The sequence below is a fragment of the Bidens hawaiensis genome, unplaced genomic scaffold (genome assembly GCF_021521415.1).
Source record: "Bidens hawaiensis isolate Kalapana, Puna unplaced genomic scaffold, B.hawaiensis_p1.1 tig00013528_1, whole genome shotgun sequence".
Classification (NCBI taxonomy): Eukaryota; Viridiplantae; Streptophyta; class Magnoliopsida; order Asterales; family Asteraceae; genus Bidens; species Bidens hawaiensis.
The window spans coordinates 301502-317024 of NW_027492148.1; the positions used below are offsets into that span (position 1 = coordinate 301502).

The following is a 15523-nucleotide window of genomic DNA, read 5'->3' on the forward strand; positions in this document are numbered from 1 at the left end:
TTGTATTGTGTCAGTCAAGATGTGTAAAGTATTAGCTTGTATGTCAAGTGGCTGGCATTTGTTGTATTTTCGGAGTTATTTTGATGGCAAGTTGAGATGATTAATGACGGTATTTTCACAAACAAAGAATGACATGAATCTTGATCGAGTCGAGATGGCTTGTGCATTTATGACAGTTTGTGAATATGAGTTTAAACATATTTGAGTCAGTGGGCGATTGACTTGTCCGAAATATAACATAATCAAATTTTGCATTCAAATACAAATTTCGTATCAAAGCCATCGCGTAATATGATGAACCTTCCTTTGGTGGCATGTTAAACAAGAGTACCGTATTTCTACAATTATTAACGAGTCTACTCAATATAAGCTTGAGGATCATCAAAAACTTCTTTCCTTGAAAACCTTCAGTTCTTCAAAATTCCCAACTTACAAATGTATGAAGTTGTTTCGTAACTTCTTACTTAACCTGAAACTTGATTTAACCCAGCTCAATAAATTCAAGAGTAGGGCTGTCTAAACTGTTCGCCGCTCACTCGAAAGTTGCTCAAAAAATGCTCGTTCGACTTCGGCTCGGTTTGGAAATGAGCCGTTCTGCTCGGTTCGGTTTGAAAACAAACCAAACACGAGCAAAGCCTCGGTCGGTTCAATTCATTTAGTTTTTGCTTGAATTATTTTTTATTTTAATATATATATATATATAAATAAATTATTTTTTAAGTTTTTGAAATTTTCCTCTTTTATGTTGATTTTAAAATTCAATTTAAAACTCAACTCTAACCGCTTGTTTTGCATATGTTTTCTTACTTTAAGTTTTAGACATTTTAGGGTTAGAAGTCTAAAAATTTAGGAGTTGAAAGTCTTGAATTAATGGTACCTTTTACTTTTAGAAATTTATAATTAAAAACTTTGTACGAAACCGAGCCAAACCAAGTTCAAACATAAAAATATCGTTCATTTTTAAAATCCAATCCGCTCGGTTCTCGCTTTCAAACCAAACCAAAACCAAGTATGAACAAGCATGCGTTCGGTTCGGCTCGATTCGTGAACAGCCCCTACTCAAGAGCCATAACACCGGAATCTATAACGGTTCAGTTATCGGGTTATATTTCCACCATTGAAAACCCGAAAAACCCGACCCGATAAATTAACCATACTCCAAAAGTATAAGGTTTAAGTTTGAAAATTCACTTCTCTATCGTTCCGCCACTCTACTCTACCTCCGGTGACGGCGCACCTCACTGGAACCACCACATCCCGGCCGACCACCGGATGTCTGCTGTCGTAATCCACCGCTCACGAACCACTCTCATCAAGGTCCGTAACTCTCTAATTTCCAATTCTACCCTCAACCCAATACCCCAAATCACCCAACACTCACCATTCTCCTATAAAACCCATGACCCACTTCAAGATTTCTCACATTTCAACTACTCACATATCCAAGATTCCATCTTGAACCCAAATGAGAAACGGGTAATCCAGTTAGGGTTAGTTAAAATAATCAAAACCCATCAAGGGTTTGTCTTGAAAGCCTTTTCTAGTAACAAATTTTGCCCCTTTTTGTTAGTTAAGATCATGAAACTGCTTAGAAACCGAGACGCCGCATTCGGGTTTTTTAAATTCGTGTTCCGGGATGAGTCGGATAGGGCGGTTAAGGCGTGTTGCGTGTCGTGTCATGTTTTGGCTATGCAGGGGCTTCGGGTTGTAGCGCAAGATGTGTTGGCGTGGATAATATGGAGAGTTGGATTGGTGAGAAGTCGGGACGTTGTGGAGTTTATGTGGGAGAAACATTTCGGGTACGAGTCGGATTTTTCGGTTCTTGATTCGCTTATGCGTGCGTTCGTGAAAGTTGAGATGCATTCACGGGGGTTAGAGGTTTTGGAAAGGATGAGAGTGTTAGGATTGCAGCCGAGTTTGTCTGCGCTTTCGGTTTTTTTTAGGTTGTTGCTTAGAGTAGGTGATTACGGAAGTGTTTGGAAGTTATTTAGAGATATGGTTAAAGTAGGGCCTCGGCCGACGACTATCACGTTCAATGTGTTGATTCTAGGGTTCTGTAAAAGAGGTGAGATTCGAGTTGGTGAGAGTTTGTTACATGTGATGAGTAAGTTTCTTTGTGAACCGGATGTTTATACGTATAACATTTTGATTAACACGTATTGTATTCGTGGACGAACTTTGGATGCTTTAAGTTTGGTTGATTTGATGGTTGCGAGTGGCTGTACTCCGAGTACTGCCACGTTTAGTACGATTATTAACGCGTTAAGCAAAGAGGGAAACATCGTGGAAGCAAGAAGTGTTTTTGATCAAATGAAAGATATGTGCGTCTCTCCAAATACGATCGTTTACAATGCGTTGATGGATGGTTTTGTTAAAGCTAGAGAAATTGATCAGGCGGCAATGCTTTTTGAGGAAATGAGAAATAATAATGTTAAAGCGGACGGTGTGACGTTTAACATATTAGTTGCAGGGTTTTATAAGTACGGGAGAGATGAGAATGTTGACCATTTGTTAAGAGATTTATCAACGCCTGATTTGATTCCGGATTATTCTTTACCGGATGTATCAGTAGCGAGATTATGCTGGGCGGGTCGACCCGATGAAGCCACCGAGCTTCTAAAAGATATGGTGAAAAAGGGTTTACCTATTACAGTAACGGCTTTCAATTCTATTATTTCTGCTTACAGTAAAATAGGATTAGAAAAGAAAGCATTTGATACTTATCATATACTGATTAAGTTCGGTTTCGCCCCTTCGTTTTCCACATGTAATTCTTTGCTTATGTGTTTGTCAAGAAACGGTAAGTTGCAAGAAGCAGAGGAGTTAATGTGGTATATGAAAGATAAGGACTTTTCAGTTAATCGAGTTGCTTTTACCGTGCTTATAGACGGGTATTTCAAAACCGGGGATGTGACGGGTGCTCAAAGATTATGGCTTTTTATGAAAAATGTTAACGCAGCCCCCGACACGGTTGCGTTTTCTGCGTTTATTGACGGATTATCTAAAGCTGGTCTTGTCGATGATGCTTACAATGTGTTTTTAGAAATGAAAAATAAAGGTCTTGTCCCAAATAATTTTACTTACAATTCTTTAATTGCTGGATTTTGCAACGCTAGGAAGTTAACCGAGGCGTTGAAGTTAGAAAAGGAGATGAGGAAAACAGGTCTTCTTCCTGATTTGTTTACTAATAATATTATCATTAACGGGTACTGTAAACAAGGTAGGATGAAATCTGCTATTAATACTTTTATCGACATGCATAATATCGGGTTGGTACCAGATATTGTTACTTACAACACGTTAATAAGTGGATACTGCAAGGGGTTTGACATGGTCAATGCTGATAATCTTGTTTATAAAATGTATAATAGCGGGTGGGACCCGGATGTTACTACATATAACATTCGAATGCACGGTTTATGTGGCAGTCGAAGGATGAACCGAGCGGTTTTGGTGTTTAATGAGCTTCTTTCTTCTGGAATTATTCCAAATACAGTAACTTATAACACAATGTTGAATGCAATTTGCAATGATATACTGGACCGTGCTATGATTTTGACTGCAAGATTGCTTAAAATGGCTTTTGTTCCTAATATTGTGACTACCAATTTGTTATTGTCTCATTTGCGTAAGCAAGGATTGCCAGAAAGGACTTTGATGTGGGGTCATCATTTGAAACAAATATGTGTTGAATTTGATGAAATAACTTATAAAATCTTGGAACGCGCTGACCGTGACATAAAAGAAGATGTTGTGTATTTAAGAGGGGCGTCGGGAAAGAGCCTTTTTCTAGACTTCCTTATATACCTTACTTATGACTATTTATACAGAAATAAGGTTTACGGTGAAACTGATATTTCTGCTATAAGAATGCTCGACAATGGATCTGCACGTGCTCATCAACAGCCAATGTTAGAAGTCAACAAGTGAAATTGTTGGTTATAACTAGGGTTTGAAGATGTTAAATGCTGCTCGGTGATCTTTATGGAAGTTTCAGATTCTGATTCAAATGCACAAAAAGGCTTTGTTGATGCTGAGTTTCGTGAAACTTCATATTGGTATATGTCAACCCTCAATGTTGTTAAAGATTTGGTAGTTTATTTTACGTTGTCATTGATAAAGTACATTATGAATACTAGTTCTATGTCTACACACATGTACTCGAAAAATAGATGTATCGGTTAAGTAAAGGGCGTCTTTATAGATATAATATAATAGACATATCTTGAAATGATTTTCTTTTTTTTCCTTTTTTTTTCATCTAGTTTGCATTTTGTGATATTTATGTAAAATATGCAGGTTGGTCAAGAATATGAGCCAGATTTGCATGTCAAAATCAAACTATGCATACGGATCATATGGTCGAATTATTCGATGCAATTAAGGTATGCTTCACTGTTTTTGCTTTTAGAACTTTTAATTATCATGCGCATTTGAAAAGGTTGTGGGATTGTTAGATCTTGTGAAATAGTAATGAAAGTATATGTTTTATGCAACTTTTTTTAGTTGACATCGATGTATCATTGGTATCTATGTTGCTTTTGTATGCAAAATTATTTGATTCATCGTGTATCTCAACAGCAGAAATGATATTATAAACCAGATCAATGAACGAATAGGTTTTATAATATTAGTCACTCTAATTACTAGCTAGTAAACATTTTCAGTTCTTGACATCTAAACATTGCATCTCATATATTTCCTCATTCTGACTATTTAGACTGTAAATAAAAAATAAAAATAAAATTATACAAAATTTGGGCAATATTAATTATTTTCCAAATGGATCATGTGATTCAAGACACTTTAGCTCTATGCATTATCATGAACCCTTTTTTACTAACTCCCCCAACATGTTCACTTAACTTAGCCAACTGAGCCAGCCTTCGCTTAGATGACTCTGATGCTTCCTTTGACTTTGACTTTTCGGTCAACTCTTCTGACTCATCTTCATCTCTTTCAAACTTCTTATTTGATGGGCTTCCTTCTGTAGTTTCTTCTAGAATTTGCTTCAACGATTCCACAACTTGACTCATTTTCGGTCGGTCTTTTGCACTTTTTAGCAAACAACTGTCTGCCAGCTTGGCAATCTTCCTTGCAGCAGTGAGTGAGTATTGGCCTTCTAGTCTCGGGTCGATAATGAGCCCGAATTTTTTACTGTTGATTGGATACCGTCTTACCCAATCTAGTAACCTTTGGTCTTCTTTAGGTCGATTTTTTTCCAAGGACTTTCGACCCGTTAAGATTTCATATAAAACGATACCGAAACTCCACACGTCGCTCTTAGCTGTAAGATGACCCGTCTCGATATAGTCTGGAGCTGCATAACCGTGTGTGCCCATAACCTAGAAACACAAGCCAAAGAAATGAATGTTTAGTGAACCCTTCAGTGAAAAGTTAAACACATGTACTGATGTCTTGTTCGTTCATTTATTTTCGCGGACATTCATTTGTTTAGTTCATTAGTTTACATTTATTCAAATTCGTTTATATATTCAGCTAAATCTTTTAAGTCCACTAAAAGTCTAGTTTTGTCAAAATAAAATGTCACCAAATACAATGTTGTCTAGTTTTTTTTATTTTTTTATTTTTTATCTTTTAGTAACTACAGATGGATGTTCAGGTTTACGTCAAATTCATGTTTGCTTAATCATGTTCGTTTACATTCATGAACTGTCCGTTTACATTGTTAGCGAACAAACGGACACGGACACGGACACGAACAAGAAAACTCTGTTCTACTAATTGTTCGTGTTTGATCGTTTGTTCTGTTAAAGTTAAACAAACGAACATGAACATAATAGTTACACTAACAAAATACATACCGCGGTTGAGACATGCGTGTTGCCCTCTGTGGGCCCCTCTCTAGCAAGCCCAAAATCCGAGAGCTTTGGGTTGAAATCTTCATCCAATAGAATATTTGATGTCTTAAAATCTCTAAATATGACCTGAAACCATTCACAAACATATCATAGGTTTATTACTTTATTGCTGATTTCTTTATTCATTAATTAAATGTTAATGATATAATACTTGAGCTTCTAATTCTTCATGCAGATATGCAAGTCCTTGTGCTGCTCCAAGCATGATTTGAAGTCTTCTTTGCCATGGAAGAGTTTCATTAGAGTTCCTGAAAAGATGATCTTCCAAGCTTTTATTTGGCACGAACTCGTAAACTAACAACCGTTGGATCCCTCGCTCGCCATCTATCGCGCAGTATCCAATTAGTTTGACCAAATTCGGGTGGTCAACTACACCAAGAAATTGTACTTCAGCTACCCATTGTTTGTGACCCTGCATTTTGTACATGAAATTAAATTACTTGTCAATTACTACAGGGGCAATAAAGTAATTATAATAAGTTCATAAATAATATTCATACCTGAAAACCATCTCTGTTTAGTTTCTTAACAGCAACTGCAATGGGTTCACCATTGCCATCAACAGGCTTAATCGAGCCTTTATATACGCATCCAAATCCACCTTCTCCAATCTTTCTCAACCTCGTGAAATCAGTAGTCGCTTGTCTAAGTTCCGCATAAGTAAAAACCCTCAATTTCCCGGCCTTTTCTTCGTACAATTCTAGGATGCCACGTGGCGAGTTAGCTGATCCCGAGGATTTGGTGACTCGATCTTTACTCGAAACATCCTCTGATACTCTTGAATTCGTTTCGTCTTTTAGTATCGGTGCTGATCTTTGACTCCTGCTTCTGGATTTATCTTTGAAGTAATGAAAACACTTCATCTTGTTCTTGAAAGCTTTGAACATGCACTGCAATATTGGTGGTCTGTGACTTAAAATGTTTCAAAGAAAGGTTATTTAGGTTGGAATCAAGATGCCCATGTAAGCAATCTGCAAAATTTAAGGTGGGAAAATGGTTAAACTTAAAACTGGTGGAACTCACAAGATATGCATGAATGATTCAAGAAAGTTGGTAAATTTTCTTAGTTTCTAGAGTTGTTTGTCTAATTGAAGTAGCTTTTTTATGATAGTTACAGGAGTTGAATTCAAATATCATAAATAAACATAAAAAGTTTGGTTCTTCAAAGTTTTCTTGCCTTTCTAACAAAAAGTTTACTTTTTTATTAAGAAAACTGCACAAATTAACTTAAGCAAGAGAAGTAGAGATTGATGACTTTTTCAGTCACATTTGATTTTTTATTTATAAAGTCCAAGTTAGGTAATAACCAACATAGCAAACACCATGTACAAACTACAAAGTACAAACCTTCATGACTAACCATAAAGAGAAAGAAATAGGGGGCTATTTCACCAAAGTTTATAACTTTATAGATATAGGAAACATATATTCATTCAAGAAAGCCAAATTAAAACCAACTCATAAGAGAAAGATGCCTACTTGAATGAAGAAATACATATTTTAAGCAGATAATGAAGAAACAATATAAAAGATATATCAAATCAAAGCTTAGATGTTGACCTGACTAGTAAGAGACAACAAGAACACCTCATGAGAGAGAGAAAGAGATAGTACCTTGTAAGAGAGGCAACTGGATAAAGATGAAGAAGAAGATAAAGATTCAACAATGGTGTGCTATCATATATACAAAATCCTATTCAATACTTAATAAAGCTGCCATCTTTGTGTTTGTTTTGGTGGTTGGTTCAATATCTTGAATATGTAATTAATATGTGCAAGAAATCCCATATTTCAACAAAATTGCATGATAAACATTTTGTTTTATTTTTTTATTTCTTTTTCTTCTAGAAAGTTTTTGTTTACACTATTATTCAATGCTTTTTCTTTCTCCCCAAGATCCCAATTTATTTGGAAGTATGTGGTGGTTCAGCAATCACATGATTACAATAATTGTTGCTACCATAGAGAGATAAAACTGATACAAATACAATCTTAATAAATATTATTTATGAGTGTGGATCTGTCCAGGGGTTCTATATATTGACCACTTTGACTTACCGTACCGTTTTGTCATGATTTATGTAACAAAATAAAGTTGAAGTCATGTTGCAAGTGGGGGGTGGGTTAGACATGTTTTTAGGTACATGTTTTAGGTACTTACTTATACATGTTTTAGGTATATGTTGTAAGTGTTGACCACTTCTTGAGTTTCAAGCACTTTTGGTTAATGTGCAAATGGAGTGTTTTTCTTTTGGTTATAAACTTATAATGTTTAAAATGAGTTTAGTGTCAAAAGAATTTGAATAATTCGTTTCAATATGTACTTCTATCCTTTGGTGTGCTATTCTTGATATCGGATATGGTCTCTCAAGCACATTGTTGACATTTAGTGATTTAGATTCTTATCACCCGTTTGTTTATCGGAATGTAATCACTTGATTAAGTTTTCTCAGCATATGTTTTGTTTTCGTTATATATTTGTATTTGTTTGTAATAGTGTTGTAAAAGTCGGATTCCAAGGCCTTGGAATCAGCGATTCCAAGGTCCTCGGACATTAACCTTGCCGCTTTTTCCCAACTCGGCCACCATTACTCGCCAAGGTCCAACTCGGTCAAAAGTCGGAGTACTCGGGATTACTCGGCCTCCAAGGTCAACTCGGCTACAATTTAAATATTTTATTTTTATCTTTTTTTAGTAAAAAATTGAAAATAACAACAAAACATGAATTTTTTGAATTATGCTTATTTTGACATGAATTATGTTTATCTTAACATATATATAATATCCAATAATTAATTTATGTTATATTTATCATGCCCGAGTACTCCGAGTACTCCCTATAAGGGGGTCGGCCGCGTAGGGACCGTCTAGCGAGTTTTACAACATTGGTTTGTATTGTGTATTTTTGCTTTATAAATGCATATCTTTGTAGGCTGTTTTGCTTAATTGTTTTTATGGTGGTTTTTTAGTATTAATTTACTCTTTTTTAGATCAAAATAATAATAGAAGGTTTTTTTTGCTTATATTTATTAAGACTTGATTTAAATATTTAACCAAACAAACACACTATATAATAAACCATCTTTCTGACCAAACATTAAGAATTTCTAAATACTAACTAGGAAATCTTTGAGTTATCTTTGGTTTGAAAATCACTAGTGTTGTAAAAGTATTTTATGACTTGATTGGTACGAGCACTCGTTGTAATTTGGTTGTTGGTTATTAGGTCTTTAGTGTTTTGCTATTTATTTAATGATAGCGTCCTGCTAGTTGTTTAATAAAAAACGTGAGAAAAGTAGAGTTAAAAGTTTTTAATGTTTTAATATTTTTATTTAGCAGCTGTCAATGTTGTATGGATTTGATGCATGGGAATCTTCCTCAAATTTGATGTTAAATACTTTAACTAAGAGCCACATTTTGACCTAATCAAGAATTCAACGTCTCTTTCTCCTATACAAATCGAGTGTGCTAACTTTTAATATATTTTTTCATACGTTTGTGATAAATTTGTTTAAAGTGCGATTAGGAGATACAAGAAAGGCCTAAAAGCGAGTTAACTAGTTGAGGCGATACATCCAAAAACATCACTAAAATGGGGAGGTCTTGGTTTCAGGTGGGCCAACGGTTTTATAAGTATCGTTCGTTTCCTTTTAAGAGTGGTCTTTGGGTTGGGAATGATAGAGCAGAATGATATCGAGCTTCCCTTTGAGGACGTGCCAGCCTAGAACCCCAAGGTTCTGTACTCAACAAATGGCAATGATCGACTGGGCTAGTCACCCGCTAGTATCTAAATTATCCGTTTAAAGAAAAAAAGTTAGAAGTATAACTATTAATCTTTTCTTATTCTAAAAGGAACAAAGTTATAACATCTACCGATCATATTACTATTGACTATTCAATTATTATTGTTATGATCCAATGATTCACTTCTAGCCACCAACTATCTTACCGTGTGATAGTCCTAAAGATTATATTTAGGTGGTGTTTGGCCTAGCTTATATTTTTGTGCTTATGCTTATATCTTTTTGAAGTTTATAGCTTATTTTATATCATTTGATAAGTCCTTTTTAAGTGTTTGGATTAGCTTATATTCTACAAGTTGATTATACATCTTAATAAGTTGTTAAATCCATCATTTTTATTTTGTTATAGTAATAAGTTATTTCAATATTATTAATCCATCATCATTTGAAGGCAAATGAGTAATTTACCCTCTTAAACAAATAAGCTTCTTCAAATAAGCTAAATAACCATCTTCAAATAAGCTTCTACAAATTAGCTTATATAAGCTTATAAGCCTAAGCTAAAAAAGCTAAACCAAACATCAAATGAAGCTTATTTTATAAAAAAAGCTAAAAAAGCTATAAGCTTTGATAAAAAAGCTAGGCCAAACACCCCCTTAACAAAGTTTAAAAACAACTCTTTTTTCTACTTAATATCATTTTACCACAAAAGGCCGAACAAACTCTCACTAAAATGATGCATAACCAAATATAAGTTGTCTAAATTTAGTTTTTACTCCTCTCCTCTACTATATATTTTTATATGTATAGATGATAACTCCAAATCCAAACAAGACTTACGTATATTCATACAAAATTTGTCCTCTATTTAATAGAGTTATTCGGTTATTGCTTACTAATAATAGTAGAATAAATGATGCATAGTTGAAAAGGAACACCTTTGACAAAACAATCAAATAAATTTATTAAAAAACTAAATGCTAAAAAAACATATTGTTGACTTATGAAATATCAATTCATATTTACTATTTTATCTTCGAAAATATACAAATAACACGTTTTAAGTTTGTTGAGCCGTCAATTGATGTTCTTATGTCACATTTATTAGTTCTAATGAAAATAACCCTTCTTCTTAACCATGATGTTTATTTTGATAATTTTATTAGACAATATTTTACTTATAAAATATATTAATTCAAAGTTTAAATAACTTAATAATTTCTGGTTTCGAAATCTGTAATATATGTTATTTCATGTGTGAAAGTAATCATATGTTGGTGGTCTTCTTTTTATGCTCATTGAAGTAAATGAACCTAGTATACCCGATCTTCGAAGAACCTAGGATCAATATAAGTTTTATTGATTGTGATGTAAGATTCAGTTTTCTGTAATTTTTTTTTGAACAGTCAACTAAGTAACTCCGGGTATTCCATACACGGCCCCCATTGGCTTAAGGTAGCCTGAGCCGGCCACTAGTCCGGACGGACGGAGCCCCTAGCGGTCCACCTATTAAGAGATTCACCGGATAAAACCCGACCCCCACGCCCGCCAAATGGCACGACAGCGAGGAGCCGGTAAAACCGGGTGAGATCAGGACTCGAACCCTGGTAAGCCAGGGTCATCCCTCATATCTCCTATATAAATTAGTGGTAGTGAGGTTTGAACCCCCTACCTCTCACTAGTAAAGTAAGTGCTCTACCATTCAGTTTTCTGTAATAAACTTAGTTATTGTTACTTGACTTACTTCTATAAGTTAAAACTATAATATTATTAATATTACATAAGATTTGTACCCATGGTTCTAACTTCTAAGTAGCAATTATAGTTGATTAAACCAAGTTCGCAGACAAACCGCAAACGTAACTAATCTGCTCCCATAAAAAAATTACTTTTTTAAGTATACATAAATACACTGATTAACTACTAATTAAATTACCAGCTAAACCGGTCAACTATCAAGACTGATTCAACGGTTAAATCGATAAACTAACACAGCCTAACTACATGTTTATGCATTACTAATGTTGCTTTAGTCATTGAATCAAAGCCCAAAGGCTGCTTGGTATTACTTTTCTTGCAAGCGCTTAGACCTTATGATTTTTTTTTCTTTAACATCATTGGTCATTCAAGATTTTTATTAATTATTATATTTCTTTAAATAAGGGGTAAAATGACGAATTTGCCCTCAGGTGCAAGTCACATGTCTTGACTTAACGAAAAAATTAACTGGGTTAAGGTTAAAGGACAAACGTTGTTGGATTTGTAAACGTAAAGGATAAAATATATCACTTTTGAAGATAAAGGACAATGAGTGAAATTTGGTACAAACATAAAGGACAATTTCTATTCTGTCTTAAATATATATACTTACTTTAACATAGTTTGATGCTTAAAGCATTCCCAACCCATCCCCCATAACTATGTGAGGAGAATTGATAAATGATAGGATGAAGTTTTAAATGATTGTGAGAATAAATTATAGGGTTGAGAGAGAAATGTAGTGATTTTTTGTAAATTTGGGAAGACAAAGTTTGTCCTTATTTATTTTTTAATATTTGTTGAATTGGTTGTGAGTAGAGGAGAAGAAAACTGTAATGATAAAAGTATAAAAAATATTATTTAATTAAACAGAAAAGAGAAATATAGTGTTTTGTTGTGTAATTATAGGGAAATGGATGGAGGACGGGCTATGAATGCTACTTCTTATTACTTTATCTTGGAGGTTACTATTTTAGTAAGTTCTATGACAGATCTATAATATATATACAAACGAAAGCTTTAAAAGCTGTTTGGATGCTTCTTACATTTTCTTAAGCTACCAGATTGCATTATTTGTAAATGAAGTGTCTTGTGCATTTGATCCGAGTTCATGGGTATAGGTCTTACCAAACCCAGATATTCCTTAAACGAGTTATAATATTTCATTAAATTAAAAATTAATCTCACCAAATTATTAATGTGAAAATCCTAAAAAATAAGTATATATTAAAAATTATTATATGATTTCTTTTAAAAAAGGATATTATTTATAATTAAGAAACAATTTTATAGTAAAAAAATAAGCGGGTTTTGGGTCTCACCAAACCCAGAAAACTTTTAAACCGGGTTATAACATTTTAGTTATTTGTGAAACCTTTTTATCATTAAACTCTAAGTATATTATTAATTTTCTTGAATTAAATAAAATTAAACTCCAAAAGAGTATATAAATATAAAAATGAATAATATAAAGCAACCCTGTAATACAAGGGATAAAACTTAGTTACATATAAAAATGCTCCATCAATCATGTAAATTTATTCAAAATAATCTTTATAAAAAAGTGAGGGAATTTAAAAAGAGGAAATTTCTAAATAACTATTTTTAAATTCATAATTATCCCCCAATTTTGAAAAGTTCCCAAAAAGTCTTCTCAAAATTCATAGGTTCGACGTTTATTATTGGTCAAATATTCCTATAAATAACACACCCAAAAGACACCAATACCAAGCTAATTAACATGGTACTCGCCAACGATCAACAAAAACACTTCGTCCTGGTACATGGTGCATGCCATGGAGCCTAGTGCTGGTTCAAGCTCAAATCCCTTCTTGAAGCCTCCAACCACCATGTATTCGCCTTTGATTTTACTGCCTCTGGCACCAACATTAAAGAAATACAACAAGTGGCTACACTTTCTGATTACACACTGCCATTACTAGAATTCATGGCCACCATTCCGCCCGAGGAGAAGGTTGTGTTGGTCGGTCATAGCCTCGGTGGCATGAACATAGCCCTTGCCATGGAAAAGTTCCCTAATAAAGTCTCGCTGGCCGTCATTCTCACCACTTTCATGCTGGATTCCGCTCATAAGCCTTCTTACGTTTTGGACCAGGTAATAATTAATCATTAATTTTCTTGTCAATTATTAAAAAAAACAAATTATTTCAAAATTTATTAACTACAAATTTTGTTTCAAAATTAAATTTTGTTTACTTTTCTTATCAAATTTATTTCAAAATTTATTATCAATAAATTTTGTTTCAAAACTAATTGACAATTTGAGGATCATATTCGAGTCTATCTTCAAGTTTGACTCCTTGATCGCTGTCAAACTATACCCTCCCTAATACCTGAAAACCGAATGAAACACGTAAATCCTCGCTTCATGACGGGTTTAACCCCAAACTTAAAGCTCTGATTTATCCATTTATTCAGGTGTCTGTCAAACAAGCTCGAGCGAGAAGCGAGCCTGTGTCTCCACAAGGGAGGGCAGACTTCTCCATTAGTCAATCATTACTTTTCTTTTGAGAATGATTTTAGAAATAATTAATAATTACTTTTCTTATAACAATTATTTCAAAACTTATTAGCTGTCAATTTTGTTTAAAAAATTATTAAGCATTGTTTTTTTTTTTCTAAATTATCTAAAAATTTAGTAGATTCTTTTAAAAAATATTTAATTATTTTAAAAATTAATTAATTATTAATTTTCTATTCATACAGAAAAATTTTCCATCTAAAATCTTTCAAATCTTGCATTATCAAGAATTTGAAGCCACCACTTCACATTTGTGAGAAGTGACGCCATATCACTAGACCAATATTTTAGAATTTCTTATAAATTCAAAATTTAATTTTATTCTCTTGATTTTGAAGTATAATGAACTCACTCCAGCAGAAGCATGGTTGGACACACAATTCTTGCCATACAACGCTGATACTGAGTCTGAAATATCGATGTTTTTCGGCCCCGAGTTTCTATCCTCCAAGCTCTATCAACTTTGCTCTGATGAGGTTGTTATCATCATCATCGTCATCATTATTTACATGAAACCACAAGAACAAATGTAAACTTATTGTACGTGTACAAATAAATTGTCCATACTAATTATTATACTATATAAATGCAGGATCGTGAATTAGGGAAAACATTGATCAGACCTTCTTCACTATTTATTAAAGATCTAAAGAACGCAAACCAATTAACAAAAGAAGGGTTCGGTTCTGTAAGACGAGCATATGTCGTTTGTGATGAAGATAATGCCATCAAGAAGGAGTTTCAACAATGGATGATCGACAATAATCCAGCTGAGGTGGTGAAAGAACTGAAACATGTTGATCATATGCCGATGTTATGTGACCCAAAGCAACTCAGTCTTTGTCTCCTTGATATTGTCGATAACTATGCTTAGTCAACTCAGTGTTGTGGTTTCTCGACTTTCTTCTTCCAATATGATTTTCGGAACTTTATGGTGTATCTAAATAATTTGTCGTTTTAAATATATCTTATGAATTTTTTCATGCGTTATTAAATAATATTGTAATTATGTATGGGTGAGTTACTATACAATAATGATTCATGGTATATTAATGGACACAAGCATATTAGGCATCGATTTCGATTTCACATGGCGAAAAATTTGTAAATAACTTGAATCTAAATTAACATTCTAATTAAGCAATTACATCAATTAACTCATCGGGCGTGATACAAATCGGAATAACAGATGCGAGTTCTCGAGTATGACTGACCATTTATATATTCCAAAATTACATTGTTTATGAAACAACATTGTTCATTGAAGAAACACTAAGTAACCCCGATAGATTAAGGATAATCTTAGGGTTAAGTAGATGTTTCCCACGAGGGTTAGGTCCGGCAAAGATGGCTATTCTTCTCAACCTGCAAAACAGAAACCGTAAGCTCGTCACTGAGAAGGGGGGGGGGGGTTTCCTCCTTGTGACCACCATCCGGCGTGAGAATCAGACTAGGTTGCTCTGAATATAAGTGTATATAGAGAGAAATAGCTAGAGTGAAGATGATGATACCGTTCCAAGGTGTTGGAGTATTTATAGCCGAAGGTAGGTTTCCAAGCAGGTACGGCCAGCTGTATATAATATTCCTTTTCCACCAAC

General features: G+C 33.9%; 2 protein-coding genes and 1 pseudogene across 5 annotated transcripts; 2 read left to right on the top strand and 1 right to left on the bottom strand.

The window, feature by feature from the left end:
* The first annotated feature begins 1225 nt into the window (after positions 1 to 1225).
* On the top strand, positions 1226 to 3953 carry LOC143544336 (uncharacterized). The gene has a single exon (XM_077036455.1). The coding sequence runs from the start codon at positions 1273 to 1275 to the stop codon at positions 3928 to 3930; it is 2658 nt and encodes an 885-aa protein (XP_076892570.1). The 5' UTR covers positions 1226 to 1272; the 3' UTR covers positions 3931 to 3953.
* A 601-nt stretch (positions 3954 to 4554) lies between these two features.
* Positions 4555 to 7646, bottom strand: LOC143544338 (putative serine/threonine-protein kinase PBL19). 3 transcript variants are annotated; one of them, XM_077036458.1, is made up of 5 exons: positions 6906 to 7139; positions 6383 to 6794; positions 6034 to 6294; positions 5826 to 5948; positions 4555 to 5345 (listed from the first exon to the last, which is right to left on the bottom strand). In XM_077036458.1, exons 1-5 carry the CDS (start codon positions 6914 to 6916, stop codon positions 4797 to 4799), a joined length of 1356 nt encoding a protein of 451 aa, XP_076892573.1. In that variant the 5' UTR covers positions 6917 to 7139; the 3' UTR covers positions 4555 to 4796. The 3 variants fall into 3 exon arrangements, with proteins under 3 accessions (XP_076892573.1, XP_076892575.1, XP_076892574.1); XM_077036460.1 differs by lacking the exon at positions 6906 to 7139 and adding an exon at positions 7497 to 7633 and having other exon boundaries at positions 4557 to 5345; XM_077036459.1 differs by lacking the exon at positions 6906 to 7139 and adding an exon at positions 7497 to 7646 and having other exon boundaries at positions 4558 to 5345; positions 6383 to 6853.
* Positions 7647 to 13023: 5377 nt separating this feature from the next.
* Positions 13024 to 14804, top strand: LOC143544328 (salicylic acid-binding protein 2-like; annotated as a pseudogene). The gene is made up of 3 exons (XR_013137234.1): positions 13024 to 13499; positions 14264 to 14401; positions 14518 to 14804. The product of XR_013137234.1 is annotated as a salicylic acid-binding protein 2-like (transcript).
* Positions 14805 to 15523: the final 719 nt, after the last annotated feature.